The sequence below is a fragment of the Sprattus sprattus genome (assembly GCF_963457725.1).
Source record: "Sprattus sprattus genome assembly, chromosome: 3".
Classification (NCBI taxonomy): domain Eukaryota; kingdom Metazoa; phylum Chordata; class Actinopteri; order Clupeiformes; family Clupeidae; genus Sprattus; species Sprattus sprattus.
In genome coordinates this window covers 34,729,323-34,750,760 of record NC_137922.1, presented here as the reverse complement: position 1 = coordinate 34,750,760, position 21,438 = coordinate 34,729,323, and the positions used below count along the sequence as shown (strand labels likewise).

Genomic DNA, 21,438 nt, shown 5'->3' with positions numbered 1-21,438 from the left:
AGAGAATCTGTGTGTCTGTCTGTGTGTATGAGTCAGAATGACAGAGAAAGAGAGTGATAGAGGGAGAAAGAGAGATAAAGAGAGAAGGAGAGAGAGAACGTGTCTGTCTGTCTGTGTATATAAGAGCCAGAGAGAGACAAAGAGAGTGTGTGTATTTATGCATGTATGCCTGTGGCCTGTGCAGTGGACCTTTTGTTAACAAGGTGCCTTCTAGCCTTATCTGGCAAATGCAAATCCTGTGGTTGTGGCATGTCACTAGGAAGACATGCACTTATCACTTATCACGAGAGTCTGACCAATCTCACAACCGGCTTCTGTTTCTCTGGCTTCTGCTTTCTTTACCACAGCTTCCGCTCCGAACAGTGTCCAGTAACTATGCTGCCATTTCCACTCTTCTGAAAGGCATTTTTTCATTGAACTTCACCAGTGTATCAGTTGATCAACATCAACCCCTGTCCCCACATTTCCTCCCTGACTGCAGAAGCCTCTGGAACCGAAACCAGCCCTGATCTGGCGCGAGTCCAGGCCAGATCGGCCGTCAGCGGCGACACTACAACCACTGTTCCTTCTGCTTCACTTCTGTCTGCTCTGGTTTTGCCCCGACATCTGCCCCCTCCCCCACTTCCAATACCATTCCCCCCCTGTTCCTCAAAATCTCACTTCAGTGTCTACTCTGTGGCCTACTTTGAGCTGAGGGAGCCACCGGTGACAACCCACCCCAACCCCCAACACCGCTCCCCACCCCCACCCAGTTCTCATCTCCAGCCCAGGCTGAGCGCCACTCTGTACATGGAGAGAGTGAGGGACTTGACCTGGATCACAGAGACACAGAGTCGTTAATGGTGCGGAAAACTGCAAATCTGAAATAATGGCGATTAATAATGAACTGACGGTGCCAACATGATACATAGAGAGGCGGGGGGGGGGGGGGGGGGGGGGGGGGCGGGGTGAGATGCAAGGATGAGTCAATAAATAAAAATCACGCAGGAGTGTTAAGATTTGGGGATCTGGCAGAGTGGTTTGTGGGCACAGGGTTTGGCAGGGACAGGAAGGATGCTGCGTGAAATTAGATGAGATAGGACAAGGAGATGGGGAGGCAAGTAAGGGGGAGAGAGAAAGCTGTGAGGAGAGGGATAGGAAGGATATTGAGAGTATCTGTGGCAGTCATATCGGAGAGTGAAAAAGTAAGAGAGATCAGTGAAAAACACAGACAGAGAGGGAGGGAAGAGAGAAGAGAGGGATGGATGGAGGTGGAGTAGGAGACAGAGAGAGCCAGAGGGAAGGAGGGATGAAGAGAAAGAGGGGAGAGAGGGAGAGAAAGAGAGAGAGAGAGAGAGAGAGAGAGAGAGAGAGAGGGGGGGAGGGGGAGTGAAACTGCTGTCTGGGCATGAGGGGTGGGCTCTATTCTGCCTGGCAACAGTGGCACCAGTACTCCCCCCAATCCCCCCAACGCTGAGCAGCTGAACCAAAACACGAGAAGGAGGTCAGGCTGAGGTTCAATAATTCAGACAGGGAAAGAGGAAGACTGTCTTCACACCTCAGGAGGAGTGGATGTCATTGCCATCTTACGTTCCCACATGGGCCCAACATGTCTCCTGGGTACCCTAGTGTACCTGCCATGCTTTCACACTCTCACACTGGACTTAAATGCTGACGGGGGCACGTTCGTGCTGACGTGGGCACGTTCGCTCTATTGCTGTTTTTTTTAGCAGAGTGGCAAGGGGGTGGCAGTGCCAAGGTTTTGAGGAAAGAGTTTAATGAAAACATTAGGGGAATTGCTGCACTAAAGGGATACCCTCTTGGTTAGCCATTAAAGTATTGAACCTCATTCAAAACACTATTTAGTGTGCATTTAGGCTTACAGCGAGGTGTAGTTAGAGGTATTTCGACATACATAATATCCCCATGTGCATCTAGGGTTAACCCTGGTAAGCATGATTGCAATATTAACAATATTAATTGGATTGAAGAACTCTGGCTACATGAGGTGTAGCGACATATGTGCTTCTTGAGGTTGGGTCTGGCTCCGTGAGACTGAAATGCAAGTTTACACGGAGCCTAGATTCACTGAAACGGGTACATTTTTCACACAAATTGAATCTTTTAATTGCATAAGGACGGAGCCTGGTAACGAGAGATTTGTGTAAAGACGAACCCATCCGATTGAGAACAGCCAGTAGACAAGCTACAATTAGCAACGTTTAGCCTAACCGCATAGCCTTCATCCCATTTCCCATGAGGCTTTGCTCCGACCATTCTACATTCATTTATGAACAAAAAAGCAAATTAAATCGCTGGCCAATTTATATTTGTGGTCATGAAAGTTATGTAACGTCTGAATAAAAAGAATTAGATCAAGATAGGAGGCTAAACAAAAATCAGTAGGCTTAATGAGAGTGAGTTCCAGACACACCATGAGTGAGATGTAGAGAGACAACAAGTGTTGTATATATTGATTGGAGATCGCAATGCGATCACGTGGGACAATGACGTCATCAGGTTGCGTGAATCCGTGCACACGAACACCAGCCCCCGTACCGATTCAAATCTACTCACTTTCTACCCCCGATTCAAATCGTTGCAGATACCATGTGCGGATAGAGAGTGTTTGTCTAAATGATAGGGCTATCTGTATTAGTTTCAGCTCGGACGCAGACAAACTCGACTCCATGTAAACTAGGCTTGAAATGAGCCAGGCGGAGCTGAATGTTAATGAGCGATGGATCCCCTCACCCTGCACACCCGCGCCACTCTGGCCACCCTGGTTTGGCTGGAGTACGGCATCTGCTCCTGGTTTTTCTCCGTGAAGAAGAAGTAGATCTTGTCGTCGTCCCCGATGGAGCTGTTGACGCTCTCTTTCAGCAGAGCCGAGCCCACAAAGTCAGCCTCTGGCATGGAGAGACGAGTATATTAGCTCATGGAGGTTTAATCCATTCACACACATTAACGATTCATTAGCAATGACAATACATCCTCCCCTCATTACGTCAATACTGACAAATAGCCATTTAGACTTCTTTACTGTGAACAGGACTGTGACTTATTCCTAAATTTCCTTTTGGATTTGTGTGTGTGTGTGTGTGTGTGTGTGTGAGTGTGTGTGTGTGTGTGTGTATGTGTGTATCTATCTATCTATCTATCTATATATATATATATATATCTGATAATCATCCATTTCCTTGTTTTACCTACCCATGAGCCATCTGGTGGGAGCCTCTTCTGTCTTCAGTAGAGGAAATGGAAAGTTGCGTCGAACATCAGACGTGCTCCGGAACTCGTACTGAGAGGCAGAAATCATGTCGCCATCTAATCATGTGAAGAAAGCAGATGATTTTTGGCAGAAGATTGAGGGTTACATGTCAAAGGGTACAGATGATCTCAGGAAACAGTCCATTCCACATGGGTGAATGACCTTAAATGACCTTACACAGATCTATGAAAACATGCCCTGTTAGGATCTATTCTCTCTATGTAAACAGTGACGGGTAAAGAAAGAATTGATTACCAATTAACTCAATCGTGACACTCCTGGAATGAACACATGAAACAAACGCTAACACAGAGAGATGCCATGGATACATTCAACAACAGACAACAGAGAGATGGTTGAAGTGTCGCCGCTTACCCACGAGCAGCCCAGTGTAGCCTTTGGCAGGGTCGTAGGGACACCTGTCTCGGCCATCTTCAAAGCGCGACAGGCGGAACTGCTCCACGTCCTACAGCAGAGAGGAACGCACAGGGAGAAACAGGGAGAAATATGGAGATGCTAAGTCACCCTAATGGCTGGCTTGACTCCCATGGCAAAGGGAGTCGTGGGGTATAAATTGAACATGAAATTGTGGTTTGTCTTTTTTTCCCTCTCTTCTGCAAGCATTTAATCCAAATACCAAAAGACACAAATAGCATATGAAAAGTGTTCTTAATAAATGGGTTTAAGAACAACATTCGGTCTTGAGTAAACAAAGGTCTTACAATGTATGCGCATAGAGGTTTAAAAGCATGCGTTCCACAGGCGTATAGGTGAGTCTCGTTTAGCCTCTGCAGGAAGCGGATGTGATTGTAGCACTCTGTCTGTGGGACACACACACACACACACACACACACACACACACACACACACACACACACACACACACACACACGCACAGAAAGACACACTTAAAGGCGTGGCCTTACAGGAACAGACCCAAAAGAGTTACGGGTTTATAAAGCCAGGCTGTGAGCCAGACACTTACGCTCTTGTTCTAAAACTGAAGGAGAAACCATTTTTCATCAGCATGCCTTGGGTTATTGCAGGACATAAAAAGGCTTGAAACCAGGCTTAAAAAAAACACAGAGAAAAACCCTCATGGTCGGCTGCTGAGACTGTGAGGTGTTGTGGTGCCTCAACAGTTTGGAACATGAAGCGTATATAAACAGAGGCTACAGCTACAGCCATAGCCATCAGACACCTACAACAACAACACAGTCAGTTGGGGAACAGGGAAGAGAGTGACATGGAGAGGAAAACGGAACTTATAGAGGCATCTTCAGTGTTCCCTGTGACATGTTTGTGCTCTTGACAAGTTTGCTCATGACTTGTTTACGGTAGATTTGTTGACAGTGAATGTATTCCTGTCTCACCCCCACACTTTCTCCACGTCCCCCCGGCTAAACACTGTTTTCTGTCACTTGGCTGCTTAATGGGTGTGCCTTCCCACACTTTGACTGGATTCTCAGGCTCTATATTTGTCTCCATGGTGAAATGAAGACAGACACAAGCCCCTCACCTGATTGTCTCTTCCTTTGGACAGACACTGCCTCTTCTGCTCTGCTGTTGCTGGCCATTTAATCTGCAAAACAAAACAAAAAACAACAACAAATACATGATACACTGAGCGACCTGTAATCAAAATTCATAAATACACAGAAAATATGCATATCAAAGCATGTGTGATCCACAATAGGGTTGGAGCGCAATGGGGTTTTAAACTGTAAATGGAGGACAGGTGATATATTAACAAGAACAGGGGCAATAACTATGGATTTTATTGTGCGGGTAGCATTTATGTTACACTAATAACAACACATCCCAAAATAATCTGAGCATGTGGTCTGTGTACTCACTGAGTGGTTGGTCCTGGGGGAAGAGATGTTGGCTGTGTCCAGGGCGTAGACAGCCTCTCTGGCTCCAGCGTACAGCAGCCCAGCCTCTTCCTCCAGGAGCAGGGTGCTGTAGTTCAGCGCAGACCCACTGAAACCATTATACCCCAGCAGCCCTGCAAAACCAGAGGAGAACACCTAAAACTTGCAACATAACTAAACTAAGTAACATAACATACAAAACGAATACTCGAATTGTAAACATTATGCACTTGCGCAACCCATACTGTATCCCTTTACGTATTTCTGTATAATAATGTCTACAACAGTTATAGGTAATGTGCGTATCTGCAACAGTGCAACTATCTTATATTCTGTGCAATGCTCTCAGTTGTGGTCTGCCAGGCTGATTGTCTCTTCTCCCTTGATCAGATAGTGTAAGGGCTTTTGGATCCTCTGGCCCCACTGCAACATCAAGGTCACTGCAACAGAGGCACCGAGGAAAGGCCTCCTCTGTATTGTAATTCACTCAGATGATAGGCATCCGCTTCATGCCAGCATGAATCAATGTTACATCAGCTCCCAGAACAAGCCACTTCACTTTCACAACTTCGTGACTTCCCAGCGATTCAGGTGGATGAATGGAGAGGTAGACAGGTAGACCCAGTGCCCAGAGCCGCGTGAAGGGAGGGCCCGCTAAATCACCACAATGAGGTGAAGCGTTTTAGCGTTCCGAGAGCTGGGACACAGTCCAGGAGCTGGGGTGATGAGGGGAGGAAGAAGGAGGGGGGAGGTAACAGAGGAGAGGAGAGGAAGTGCACCAATTAGAGAGACCTGCACTGTGCTGATTCACTCTCCTGTGCGCATCGCTGTGGCCTGCTTCTTTCTCTCGTCTATTTCTCTATTCCCCTCCACAACAGCTCTCTCTCTTTTGCTTTCGAGCTATTATTCTCTCCACGGCATATCTCTCTCTCTCTCTCTCTCTCTCCACCTGGGCACTGTGCCACTATGCATATGGGAAGCAAGGCTGGTTTGATTCACATTTTCCATCCTATTTCACAGAAGCAGCAAAAGTGTTTCTGTCTTTCTATCTCTTTCTCTCTCTCTCTCTCACTCTCCTTCTCTCTCACTCTCGCTGTCTCGCTTCTGTTTTTTTTTTATTTCAGAAGGTCGCATGTTCATGAAATATTTATTTAGTCTCATGCACGTCTGTTGACACAAATTTCAGACGAATACTAGGACCAACAGAATGCCAGCGTCTGACAGCGTCAGTCAGGCCTAGCCTTCCCACACACATGCTAATGGGACAGGCACACACACACACACACACACACACACAAACACACCCATGCCTCACAAGCGCCCTGACACACACACACCAAACACACCATCTAAACGTGAGGGGGGGATAAAGGTTTTTATCAGAGTTGGCAGTAGTAGGCCACACTTCATGAGAGAAGCCCATAAAATGCCCGACGTCTCCCCGATCTCCTTTCATCTCCATCAAACACCCCCCACAGTCCCCTACCACCCCGCCCTAACCCCAGCCACCCCATCCACCCCCAGCCTAAAGCCAGTTAGCACACACTGCACAGCATACCAGTGCACAGACCCAAAAACTGCAGACACAACACATTCTCCACAATGTGTGCCCTGACAGAAAGAGCCAAGAAACGTGTTAAAAACTGCATTAAGGCGTATACCATGTATCCATGCTTCTGAACAGTGATAGTAAACAGTAATGAAAACGTGTAGTGATTATGCTGTTTTGGTTAGAGGAGCTCTCCATTCAATATCATTCTCTTCGGCCCGATTCTTAACTCCCATAGAAAAAACCTCGTCCATGAAGTACTATTCATATTCTTAAACAAACGCAAGCAAGCTTTGAAATGAATGGATTGATGACCAAAGATGTAGCTGTAAGTGCTCAAACTAAAGAATACATGAGAGCAGAAGCAGTGTGTAGCTTTGACATGCTGATATTGATCTAAGCTATGCGTTACAGAGATCACAAGCACTCAAAGCACTCCACACGGACTTGTAGACAGGGCTCTTCACAACAGTCTGACTGACTGTGTGTGAGTGTGTGTTATTGTATGTGCATTTGTGTGTTTGTGTGTGCTTATATGTGTGTGAGTGTGTTTGTGTTGTGCATGCTCACTACATGTGTGTGTGTGTGTGTGGGGGGGGGGGGGGGTTCAGATCAACGGCGCAGTCCCCAAGAGCTCTCAGCATGCTCCCTGCTTATCGCTTTGTCCAGCTGAGAGCCAATCAGGCAGGCCCGTGTCAAAGCTATGAGTGTCTGGGGATGCTGAAAGGTCAGGACTCGCTTGGGGGGTGACGGGAGGGGTGGGGGTAAAGTCACACAGACGTGCAGACCATCTCCCTGTGTCTCTATGTCTCTGTGTCTCTATGTCTCTGTGTGTTTATGTGTCTCTGTATGTCTCTGTGTGTCTCTATGTCTCTGTGTGTCTCTATATCTCTGTACGTCTCTATGTCTCTGTATGTTTCTGTGTCTCTGTATGTCTCTGTGTCTCTGTATGTCTCTGTATGTCTCTATGTCTCTGTATGTCTCTGCGTCTCTGTATGTCTCTGCGTCTCTGTATGTCTCTGTGTCTCTGTATGTCTCTGTATGTCTCTATGGCTCTGTATGTCTCCATGGCTCTCTATGTCTATGTGTCTCTGTATGATTCTGTGTCTCTATGTCTCTATATGTTCCTCACTTTCTCCCTTTTTCTTTTCTTTAGTATTTATTTTGTCCCTTTTATTTCCTTTTTGTGTCTCCTTTTTTACGTCATTCCTTTATCAAATAACTGACCATATCTCACGTTTTATATCCTTATGTCTCCTCTGTGGTATTCACATTCCTTCTTTCTTTCATAGCTTTCATTTTTTTCTGTCCACGTGTATCTCTCTCTATCTTCCAATTCTTTACTTCTCTTTACTTCACTAACAATGACTCAGTATTTTGTCCTCTACATAGCAATGTTCCTTAAGTCATTTCCACTCAGTGAAAAACAAAAAAACCTTGTAAGTTATGTAAACACGAATCCAGCTTCCGGGCACAATGACGACAACACTCATCTCTCTGCACACACGAGCTAACATGGGCCGGATCTGAATATATAAAAAAAAAAACAACGCTGACCTTCTGACATAACATAAACAGAGGCGAGCGCGAGGCTGACGCATGGCGCTCGAGGTCCAAGGCAGCCAGGGCGACTCGTCTGTGGCCTTGCGTGTTGCAGAGTCTATGAGTCTATGGCATGCCGGCGGTTTGTGACGTCACGGCTGGATAGGGACAACACAGTTTGTGACGCCTTCAAACTGTCAATCAAAAACACAGAGCACATGCAGCTTAAGGGAGTATTTGTGTGTGTGTGTGTGTTTTGGCCAGAGCATGGGGTTGGGGGGGGGGGGGGGTCAGGTGCAAAAGAAGAACCTCAACAAGGTTCTCAAATGGCAGGTGTTGTGTTTAAATTCTCCCAATGAAAGTAGACTTTGAATGTGAATTGTGAAAAACCTCACAGTCGGCTGGAGTGCAAGCCAAGCGTTTTTTTATTGCCGCTTTTTTCCCCCAACATTGAATATGTTAATATCTCCTAAACGCCTGTGACTGAGCTCATCAGTAATCAGCTCGTGAAGGCACCAATGCCTCAGACGAGAGACCCTCCGCAATCTCGCCCAGAAAAAAAGGAGTATTTAAAAGAGCATGAAAAAGAATGATTACAAAAATTGTGCTGAGCTGCCGTTCAGCATATATCACTGTCTATTTCAGCCCGACTTGCATATCCTGAACCAAGGCTGAGTTCAAGAACTTCAACAAAGAGAGAGAGAGAGAGAGAGAGAGAGAGAAAATCATGTTCAGTAACAGCCACCATACTATGCCAACTATCATGTTATCGCATAGTGACATGGCTATGTATAGGTTGGCTTGTTTTGGCTCTGTTTAAACCAAGCAGTAGATAGAATATGGTGGGGGAACCAGACCTCCCATACCAGACCCTACCCATAAGTCCTTTCTTCCCCTGAACAGCGTGTTGACAGGGCAGCTTGATCTAATGAAGCACAAACATGGCCTTCGATTTCAACCCACCTGCTGCAAAGGGGGTAGGGGCTGGGGGGGTGGGGTGGCGGCAATGTTTGCTCCCAACACACCTGTACGTGAGGGTGTGTGTGTGTGTGTGTGTGTGTGTGTTAGAGTGTGTGTATGTGTGTTTGTGTGTGTGCAGGTGTCTGATAAATTCTCAGCATGATCAGGTTGATTTGAACCTTACCCTGAACCTACACAGCCCCAGCCCCTTTACTGCTCCTGGCAGCATGGTGTGTATTTACACAGACTTCCAAGAAATTCAGTTTGTGTGTGTCTGTGGATTCAATTGATCTATGCATAAGCTGCTATTGGTTTATATGCTTGTGTCTGTCTGCATGTCTGTCTGTGGCTGTACATATATGTATTTGTGTGTGTGTGTGCGTGTGTGTGTGTATGAGTGAGAGAGAAAGAGAGTGCATGTTTGTTAGTGTGTGTTCGACGCTGATTCACTGCAGTGCCCCCCCTCTAAGTTACCCACTGACTCACAGGAGGAAGCCGCCACATGTGACCAATGCAACAAACACCAGCTCAGAACAAACTTTCTGGGGGGCTGACTGTGACTTAACCACAAGTGACACGGGTGAGAACCGTCATCTGCAGGGAACGTGACCCGCGTTGTGCAACCACACGCAACACTCACTGCCCACATGTTGGGCCCACTGTTTCCATGCTGCCGAGAGAAACACTAAGAACTTACAGGAGGCATAAGACAACATCATGTAATGTCACATGACCGTGCCAGAAGTCACTCAGATTTTGTTAATTTTCAAAACAATTGTTTTGGTTCGTTATGGTTCAAGCTCACCATATTCTCAACCATTTTCATAAAATCTCTCAGATTTCATCGAGAGCCAGTGGGTGATCATTTTGCCTTACAGGCACCACTGTGTAGCTACTCTTTCAAACAGTGAATGCACTGCAGGTGAAAAATGTATACTGCTGTAGATCCTAAATATTTCTACAGTTGGAGCTATTGGTCTTTTCCAATGTTTTCTTCCACTGTCATCACGACATACACGTTAGCCTTTAAGGAAATCTTGCACGGTCTCTCATAATCAACACAAAAGAGCTTTAGGAATATTTATGCAGCCTCGACTTTATGTTGACATTCTTCTCGATATTGTTTTGACATTACGAGGACATACAATTATTATCTACATTGCCAATAGCAATATGTCACAGCTAGAACTAGTACAATCTTACTGTGTGATATCAACAAAAAATGCATGAAATCAACCCTGTATCTATTTTAAGCTCCGCAAGATATCCAGTCATGATAGACCTGAGGATGAAAAGGAACTCATCAAAGGCTCCCTCACACACGGACCCTCTGTGAGGTAAGACCAACCCCTCCCAGTGGATTAACGACCCACCACATCAAAAAAAGGGAGACTTGCTTAAAAGAGAAACTCACAGAAGAACAAAAACTTTTTTTATACAACAGCCTGGAGCTGTATAAAACCATCACAAGCCGTCATAAAACAAGAAAACCTAGTATGTTGTTCAAACGGTCTAGAAGCTTAAGTATTGTAAACACACTACTAACAAAGATGGTGAGAATGTAAATGAACAGTACCTAATTCATTCAGAATTAGCAGTTGCATATGACATGTGACTTTAACACATAAAAGCACTTCACAGGTCTTGCATTTACACGGACTATGTGCAAGAGTGGGAAAGTAGCCTAAGATGACTCAGACAGATTCCACATGCCATTATGACAGCCACGCATGACATCAGGTGAGAGCCATATGAGATATGACTGAGGTCCCACCACAGAGGTCATGTGGTCTCTCATCTATTTCTCTAAAGAAGCCAATGTCATGTCTATTGGAGCTCCAATTTCTTTTTTTGCGTTATTAAAAGAGCATTTCTTTTTAAAGGACTGACATCAATATGTGTGTACTAGGTGTTGACTTGATACGATTCGATAAGGACCACATAAAACCATTTCTTAGGTCAATTCTGTTATCCTTTCAGTGACAAATTACACTGTTTTATCATGTAAACACTGGTTTTAAAAAAGCATCCACTCTTAGAAGGAAGAAGAAACCCCACAAATAGTCTCTATTTCTCCCCTAGGCAGCCTCTGTTGCCGGGAGAACGAGCCCATCTCAGCCTGATGTTTGGGTTCCTGTCATGGAGATCATGTTGTGAAAGGGCCTCACATGAACTTCTCACCGCCCTCCAGCAACAAGCTACAGCAGATCCAGCAGGTTACACATGCATCAATATTTCAGCAGCACATTACTTCAGGTCTGGTGGCCACCACGCCGATGGGGAGACTGCGAGCACACAACACACATTGGAGTTCCAAGAGCTCATTTTTTTTCTCCCTCTTGGGCCCTATTCCTATTTGCACATAGCACATACCATATTTACGTCGCTGGATTAACATATGACCAGAAATGGTAGCTCAGAAGACAACACATGCCCTTAATCATGTCATGTCCTTTTACATCTTATTTTTCAGCTCTGGTCAATATGCCTTCTCTTTGTCCTCCCACTTATATTTCAACAGTACAATGCAGTGCAAATTGATGACCGCCCCCATCCTTTCCCTTTGAGACTTACTTTAAATTGCCTGCCACCCACACAATCGCACTAATGAATGTTTTTTTGCACTAACACAATCAAAGTAATGATACCATCTTGGCCTTCATCTGCATAAACAGCTGAGTTCTTTTCTTAATCTGAGATTGTGCCACACAGAGAGAGAGAGAGAGAGGGAGAGAGAGAGAGATAGAGAGAGGGAGAGAGAGAGAGATAGAGAGAGGGAGAGGGAGAGAGAGGAAGAGAGAAAGAGAAAAACACAGACACACACAGAAACACACACACACACGCACACACACACACACCCCCTGAGAATAAGAATGTAGGCCAAATACTTCAACCAGGTCTTAAGTTAAATGAAACAGGGGGGGTTGTGAGATTCATCCCTAAAAACAGAGGCTTTGTTCTACATTCCACTATACCCACACTGAACATCCATAATGTTCAAAATACAGTGCATTCAGAAAGTATTCAGACCCCTTCACCTTTTTCACATTTAGTGTTTTTATGCTCAAATAGTTTAAAGTCATTATTTCCCTGATCAATCTACACTCAGTACCCCGTAATGACAAAGCACAAATGGGATTTTAGCCATTTTTGCAACTTTATTACAAGAACTGAAATGTCACATTGACATTCAGACCCTTTGCTATAACACTTGAAATTGAGCTCAGGTGCCTCTAATCTTGATCATCTTTGAGATGTTTCTACACCTTGACTGCAGTTCACCTGTGGTAAATTCTGTTAATTGGCCATGATTTGGAAAGGCACAAACCTGTCTATATATGGTCTCACAGCTGACAATGCATTTCAGAGCAAAAGCCATGAAGTCGAACAAACTGCCTGCAGAGCAAGGATTGTGACAAGGCACAGATCTAGGGAAGCTACAAAAAAATTCTGCATTGAAGGTCCCCAAGAGCACAGTGGCCTCCATAATTCTTAAATGGAGGAAGTTTGGAGCAACCAGGACTCTTCTTAGAGCTGAGCAATCGTGAGAGAAGGGCCTTGGTAAGACAGGTGACCAAGAACCCAATGGTCACTCTGACTGAGCTCCTGAGATCCTGTCTGGACAAAAGAGAAACTTCCAGAAGAACAACCATCACTGCAACACTCCACTGATTTGGGCTTTATGGCAGAGAGGCCAGATGGAAGCTTTAGTGAAAGACAGAGGAAAGCCCACTTGAAGTTAAAGGACTCACAAGACTGAGAAACAAGAGTATGATGAATCCAAGCTAAACTGTTTGGCCTCGATTCTAAGCGTCATATCTGGAGGAAACCAAGCATCGTTCATCACCTGCCCAATACAATCCCAACATTGAAGCACGGTGGTGGCAGCATCATGCTAAAGGGGTGTTTTTCAGCAGTAAGGACAGGGGCACTGGTCAGGGTTGTGGGAAAGCTGAACAGACCAAGGTACAGAGACATCCTTAATGAAAATAAATTAGATGTCTATAGCTGCTTCCAGGGGGTGGCGGGGAGACAAACACCATTCCCTGCCGCCAGGAGAAGTGTTTAGTAGGAACTAAGGTAATAAAACATCAATGAAGGGTGGCTTCCAGCTGACAAGCTGGCTGCTGGCTCAGTGGCTTCAGGGGGGAATGCGACAAGCTGCTATTCCAAGCAAATCTTACACCTATTGTAGTTGTGCATATAATTAACAGACACGTATAGATAGAATTTCATTTAAATCTCATGACATGCCTGAAATTATTAAGGAGATAAATTATGTTTACAATAACGTTACAGTGCTTACATGCAGTCCAATGAACATTTCATGTTCTTGTGTAATTTAGCAATAGTTCAGTAACTCTAGGCCAGTCTAAATCTGATCTCATCTCATTGTAATATGATAGCCTTTGACAATATAGGCACCTCTGTGAAAGGCAGAAGCCTCGACTGTGTTTAAACAATCCTCTCACATTAAGGCTAGTCTCAGCACTCCTCTCCACAGAGACTCTGACCAGGCTGAAAGTACCAGCTAGCTCTCTCTCTCCCCACCAGTTTCCCAGAGCCCCTGCATGTTGTTATGAACTGTGTGAACTAGGACAAGACTTCGGAGGAGCCATTAATAACACCAGGAGAGACGCCAGCTCGCTGCTGTCCTCCGAGGATCGGCTGCAGAACTGTGCCACGCATGTTTGAGAGAGAAACTGGGGGAGTAACAGTGCACCCACATACAAGATGGCCTGTGTCTAAAACAGCTACTTTATAAGTGAGTGGACCACCAGTCTATTGGTATACTCACAGACCTAGAGAAGGCACTCAACTGTCTGCCATTGGGGTCATAGAGATACTTTAGTGGTGTTTGGTGAGGGACGCCTATGTTCCATAAGCTTCAAGTGATAGCAGAGGACAAGGGGAATACAGCTGCATAATCTATACAGCCCTGCTGTGTTCTCTCAAAACATCACATGGAACACAACAATGACTCTGTCCTTTCATTCGGTACATGCCTCCAAGGAGAATCCTACCCATAACATTAACACAACCAGCAACATACCTAGTACTTGACCAATGGGAAGACAGACGTGAAATTCAAAACACATTGGAAAAATGTTAATAAATAACCTACATCAACATAAACATAGCCTCCAGAGCTGTAAAAAAAGGCAACTCCATTGGCCAGTCTGAATATTGCAATAAGCACAATCATAAAATGATTCACATTCTGTCCAAAACAAACAGGCATCTATAGATTCTTCAAACTTCTCCCAAGTTCTAGGTACACAACAGCACAATGCACATACAGACACAGTGTATGCATATGACTTTACTTCTATTAAGCTTACAACTTTACCATCAAAGAGCACAGTGGTCCTGGGCGTAGCATCCAGCTGGAGGGCAGGGCCGAAGGGAAAGCACCATAGGAGGCAGGGAAGACAGCCCAGCAGCACCAGCACCAGCAGACAGGGTGTTAGCCGGGTTCTGCGATCCATACCCAAGGAACCGAGATGCTGTATAGCTGCAGAGTCCTGCTTGCTGCTTTGGTTTGGCTAGGTTTCCACAGATACAGGAACAGGCTTTCAGTCTGTCATCATACAGGCTCAGTCTGCAAGGGGGGGAAGAAAAGGAAAAAAGAAAAGATGTTTTAGCTTTTTTTCTTGTCTACAAACCATTATGGAAGGCTACACAGGTGGATGAAATTATTCTACATGGTTGTACTGAATAGTGCTAACTGGAAAAGGATTATGGTTTTACAAACACAAAGTCTTCTTTATTCACCAGAACAATGAGTGGTTTAATATGTCTGTACAAATTATGGGTATGAAAAGGGACTTTTCCATGGAATACCTCTTCAGTTAATTAGCAACACATGACAAAACAATCTGACAGGAAATGTTTCAGCCTAAAAGCACAAATGCATAAAACATCTGTTATGCAGCATTAACTAATTTGGCTGTAATAAGTGACACTGAGTGATTAACATATAACCGCATTTCCCATAAGGCACTGTCAACAATAATTTGATTATGCTGTAAGTTTTGCTTAATGTTTTGTATGAAGGTATTTAAAAGCCAGCTTTTCCCCTCAACTCTCCATAATATTTATGACTACCAATAATGATAAGCTGTGTGCCTCTGAAATTGTGGCATCTGATATCTAATCCAGTGATTAGATGTAATGCCACCAGACTCTTTGCCACTTCCTCGTGTACACACACAAAAACACACACACACACACATAAACACACACACACACACACACACACACACACACACACACACACACACACACACACACACACACACACACACACACACACACACAAACACACACACACACACACACACACACACACACACACACACACACACACACACACACACTCACAGAATCACATTTACATTCACTGATCAGAGGATAACTTCTCCCATCCTACTGCAAAAGTTCACTCTAATAAAAGCAAAACTGTCACGCTTGAGTATGATAAATGGCAGTGCTTTCGTACACACCAGGGAGTTTCACGAAAGGAGCAAATCAGTCTATAACACTGTACATCTGAAAACTGCACGTTAATCTAACCAGTGATTACTCATTGTTATACTCCCAGTCTAACTAGTAATTAGGCAATTGCCCTGAATGGACACATCCTCCCCTATATTCATCCTCAGATGTAAACAATCATGTTATTTAAACCTGAGAAGAACAGAAGAAACAGGAGATGTTTTAGAAAAGGATTACTGTACTCACTTATCTTTGAATAATAATATACAGTGGCTTTGCAACACTGAGCTTGACGTTTTTTCATCATTGTGCATCCCATGGTATAATGCAAACACAGGCTTGTTTTCACACGTCTACGAGTATTGTGTGGCCTGCTATGGGTGGCTTGGTCAAACAAGGCGTCACCGTGACGACAAAGTGGAAAACCCCCTTCGGAAAGGTAAATACATCTGTTCCGTGCGTGTGAAGGAGAAAATGGCTGCTTGATATCGCTTGATTTTTAAGTTCGGTATGGTGCGTCACGACAAAATCCGGTCTCAATAGCTGTTCCTTCCCAGCAGGCTTCTGACCCATGAGGCTTATGAAATGATAGGACCGCATTGAAAAGACTGAGTGTTAGGTAAGAAATGAGGTCCTAATACTGGCACATTAAGGCAGAGCATAAATCTGTGTCGACAGATTCGCTGTTAATCTACAATCACAGATCCCAGGTCAGTGTGACACACACACACACAACCTTTCATATGCGGCAAGCACGTACCACTTCACCTCATTTGCCCCCCTTGCCCCCTGATAATGTGCCGGGACGTCACAATACGAATAACGTCAACCCATCTGTCAGACTAAAGCCCTATCAGAATGCATGATATCCAGCCTGACATTTCTGCAGATGGCTCTGCAGAACTCAACCCAAATCAAGTAACTGAGTGCACTGAGTGTCGAGCCAGTTCCGCGTGCGTAAGTAGCTAATTTTACATTAGCCTCAAAGTCCCCAAATATGACATAAACAGCTGAAATGTGGCTAAAGCGTTAGTGCCTATTGCTCAGCTAGTGCCAGCAGAGTATTACATGGGTGCATTTTGAGCCTCAGTGATAAGCATGATTTGGCGGTGCTTACACACATTGGAGCTTATACACTTTAGATGTTAAACACAGATTGGACATTACTCTCTCTAGTTAGTTTTGTCTTCACACACACACACACAAACACACACACACACACACACACACACACACAGACACACACACAAATAGACACACACTTACACACACACACACACACACACACACACACACACACTATTATGTAGTTCACAGTGTCACTCTGGTGATGCTTGATATGCTGTTCTGCAACATATTTACATCTCCATCCATAACCAATAATATTTGCAAGAATTAAAGCATATGCTATTTAGTGCATTCTTTGGTGCATACTGGTGCATACCATATCTGGGGACAATGTATTGTACTGACAGCTTATAGGGGCCATGAACCAGCTGATATATAGGATATCTTAGTCTAATATTTACAAACATCTGACTCTAACACGGCTGTTAGTCGCAGCTACGCTGAGGTGAAAACCATGAAATTGAGGAGAGAGTCCAGAACATCCACAGCAGTTCGAACAGAGGCCCTAAATCCAGTTGTTATGGTTTTCAATTTTCTTCTGCCTTCTGTCACTTCTATGTGGCCTAAAAATAAACTATTCACTTCTATGCTTGTACAGCATTTTGCCCAACAATGTCTCCCTAAGGATCAAAACTAGCAGTGCTACATGCTTCAAGTACTGCAGGGATATTCATCGAATTTCCCCTACATGTGTATTTCCAACCCTAGTTAGCATCACTACTTCACAGCATGTCTGTCAGCTACAACTTTCACTCTGCTAACTGCCATAACGACTGCAAGTCACTGACTGAAGGCAGATAACAGGATGCAGCAACACGGACGACAGGACAGGGAAGCCAGGAACAAGATGTAATTACATTTCCACAAGGCCAACAACAAATTGCCACAACTACCTCCTGGATTGCTGTATCTTCCTCTACTAAAGAGTGATAAGTCCTTGACACGTTCCACCATAATGACCAGAGAACCAGTGAAACTGTGAATAAAATGTACAATACTATATAGAACAAGTATAGAATGCTTGATGTGTGTTGTATGCCAATCTCACCCAAGAGTTCTTTCCTAATTTGTCTTGTAGTCATGTGATGTCCAGAAGCAAAGTCCTGGAGCATTGATCTGTGGTAGTCAAACAAGGGGAGCGTGACAGGGACCCTTGACTCTCTTTTTTCAGGCTACATCTGCAGTCTATCCACCACTCTCTATCTCTCTCTCACTCTCTCTCTCTCTCTCTCTGCCCTTTCTCCCAACTGCAACCTTGAAACATGTTTTCATATGCATCAGAGTCATGGAGTTCAGCCATCCCTCAAAGCATCTCAGGGTTAAAGTGCCTCATGTCATTCATCACTTCGCCTTAATGAAACATCCCTTTGGCCTCTGATGGTGTTTGTCATTTAGCCAAACGTACAAACGGTATAAAACTCCCATTTGTATTTGAATCATTCTGCATGTTATAGGGGAATGAAGTACAGTAGATCATTTTAGTGTAGAGCTTCCCAAGGCTCTCATTGACTTTGGCAATGCTGCCTCATGCTCCCCCGGACGATCAACACAGCCATAATGGACACAGTGTGGTAAGACTTTTCCACATTCAGTACAGTCTTTCTACAAACACTAAGATGCTTTTTTTCCTTTATACCCAGGTTGAACAAAATTAACTCTCCAAGAACAAAGTTTGATTTTACAATCTCATGCATCAGCATGTCCGCTTATTAAGTTGCGGGAAGGGAGCACACCAAATGACCTTGATGACAGTTTGTGTTTACATTCAGTGACTCAGCAGGTAATGTTTTTAACTTGGAACTTCCCAATACTGACTTTGTTACCACCAGTATCGGGTCAGCTCTAGTTCTCCTGTCTTTTGTGAGATACCACTTGCACATGTTGTTTATATAGCCTTGTCAGTTCAATGCCACGCTGTTACCAAGGACAGGCAGACAGATGATGCAATATCATCAGAGAATACTAATGGCTAGTAATTTCCAGTCACTTTATCCTATCCCCTGCTCTCCGGTTGACATGTCAACTTCTGTCAACGCGTAACAATGTTCTCCGGAGGTGCTGACACGTGTCTTGCACCTGCAGCGGCTGGCTGAGCGCGCGGACTCTGTTGTACACTGGATGACACTGGATACAGTATGAAGAACTAATTTAAGAAGAGCAAACAAAAACACTCAATACACAGACAGGGAAATCTTTCCCACAACACAGAGGTTTTTTTACACCGCGTCTTCATTGCCATTGGTAGGCTATCAGATGTACAGCACTGCAGCAGCGAGCTTAATTTGAATAGTCAATGATAACGGACAATTTCGAAATAAAGCTTATTAGCTTGGCTCTTTGGTACGAAAGCAACACTGATAGCATAAACACCACAGAAGATTACTCAGTTCTGAATGCACAAATGTCTGTAAAACGTCTTTAAGGATTTCAGACATTAATGGAATAACAAGTAAGCCGATAGAAATAATGATCTTGGCTAGTGTGACTTTGGCTACTTAAAAAAAAAGAAGCGTCCCTATTGGTATTGGTCAGTCTATTATTAAGTGATATTATAAGAGTGCAACTTCTAAAACTGTTTAAAGAGCCTTTGCTGGATTCAAGACTTATCGAAAAACACTGCGGCATTTTAAAGGACATCCCAGTAACAGATTTCAAGTCACCCTCAGCTTGTTTTATCAAACGGGACCTGTCAAATGCAGTGTCGTCTACAGTCTGTGGTCAAGATAAAATACACTGCAGCCTGATATAAACATTCAGGACTGTATAATCAACACTTCACAACTTGATTAGTCTAATTAGAACATAATCATTACAGTGCTTACCGCAGTTTGAGATGGTGTATTTCACGAAAACCTCTCAGTACGTCTTATCGCAGAATTCTTCGCGACTAAACGACACACGCCAGCTCCTGATGCGCTGCTGGAGTACCGCATGCACATGCGACGAGTCGAATGGTGGACCGTCCCAGGTGTTGCAGCCACGCCCCCAACTCATTAATATGAATCCCCCCTCTCTCGTTATATTGTCTTTGTAAATAACAAAATTATACTAATGTTAATTTCTTTGTGTTTTAGGCTAATAGTCTATGACATTATATTTTTTCTTTTTCTTTATTTCTTGTAGGGCCTACCTACCGCCGGACAAACATCCAATAGGCCTGTGATCTAATGGCCCTGTCTGACTTGTAATATATTACATTATTACAAAACGACTTTCAAGTTTTATATATTCTAAGGGGTCACCTGCAAAAGAGGTCGATTAGACATCTGGATAGAGAGGAGAATGATGTCAATTGGACATATTTGGAGTGCCACCTGCTGGCCAAATGGTGAAGTATAAAATACCTCCTCTTGAGTAACCTGCCTCATCTATCTTAAATGATTTTGTCTTGCCACCAAATAGACAAAATAATCCTTTTTTGTGCTGCTGACGACATACTACCGTCGGCCAAATACTTTAAACGTAACCATTACACGGGTGGCTGTGGTATTTCATTTCACTTCTTTCCCTCCCCCACTGCATGTGATTCTGTTAGTCATTGTGCCTCAGGCTCATGCATGCATAAATTGCCAGTTATTCGTCACTACAGTCTGTTATCAGACGCTGAACACGAAGGCAATCACAATCATACTGGTGTTCATCTGAGGTGTGATTCCCTCTCTAGGTGTGTTTTACTCCAAGATGTTTTGGTATAAATTCATTGATGAAATACAATCATACTATGGTGGCAGATTTGTTGAAACAATACACAATCAGTACAATCTCTGTGGGTAACCACGACGAGTTTGTATATTTTACAGTCGTATTGATCGTATCTTATAAATCGGAAATTGAGGTTATTTTACATGAAGATTAAATTTAACATTTGATTAAACCTTTTATGTAATTTTGTAAGATACACCCATAGCAAAATATAAGAAAACTTTGAGCACTTGAGATGAGAGCTGAATAACTTGGCCAACCAAATCTCTGGGCTTTTTTTTTTTTCTTGGCTCTGGCTATGAGGCAAAATAACACTAGGAAATTAGGACAAAAAAAATGTCAATCACACAATGGATCTCAGGGGATCTCATTATCTTTTATTGAGTTCTGTATGTGCAAATCATGTTCTTTCTTCAATTAATGTTGTGACTATAGGCCTTTTGGCAAATATTATTATGAGCCAAATGTATTCTTTTGGGGAGCTTCTATTATGATCTTTAAATGCTTCCACTGGGCCAAACAGAGAACATTCTATTTTAAAGTTCATTATAGACTAACAGCCTATGCCAAAACATCATGATCAGGATTCATTTGGCACTGCTCCTAGTTATATATATATTTTTTAAATGCCATAGATGCAAAGTATTAAGTAAAGTAAAGTAGCCCTGATCTGAAAATATTTAGGCTGTAAAATTATGTTGTAGGATATAACAAAACCATGCGTCCTAAATAACAATAAACTACTAGTCTACGTTAAAGCATTTTCTATACGGCCATCCCGTATAGAAAATGCTAGCTCGGACGACTGCAGAGTCGCAGTTTGAGAGAGGCATGTCCGCGATAGCGAACGGTTGTTTATTTCAGGTAATCAAACAACCAACTTACACCCCTCCTTTCTGTGCTCCTGAAGCAACGTGTTGATGGGCTTTTAGGCT

At 43.8% G+C, this 21,438-nt stretch overlaps 1 protein-coding gene across 1 annotated transcript in view; it reads right to left on the bottom strand.

Annotated features, from left to right (window-relative positions):
• sema4gb (sema domain, immunoglobulin domain (Ig), transmembrane domain (TM) and short cytoplasmic domain, (semaphorin) 4Gb) overlaps positions 1–14,664 on the bottom strand; it is a gene marked incomplete at both ends in the record, with an annotated part of 21,430 nt that extends 6,766 nt beyond the window's left edge. Inside the window, 7 exons of the mRNA XM_080834375.1 lie at positions 2,734–2,888; positions 3,193–3,306; positions 3,626–3,716; positions 3,973–4,071; positions 4,770–4,832; positions 5,107–5,258; positions 14,526–14,664. Coding sequence (XP_080690501.1) covers positions 2,734–2,888; positions 3,193–3,306; positions 3,626–3,716; positions 3,973–4,071; positions 4,770–4,832; positions 5,107–5,258; positions 14,526–14,664 — 813 coding nt within the window. The remainder of the gene's footprint in view (positions 1–2,733; positions 2,889–3,192; positions 3,307–3,625; positions 3,717–3,972; positions 4,072–4,769; positions 4,833–5,106; positions 5,259–14,525) is intronic.
• Positions 14,665–21,438: the final 6,774 nt, after the last annotated feature.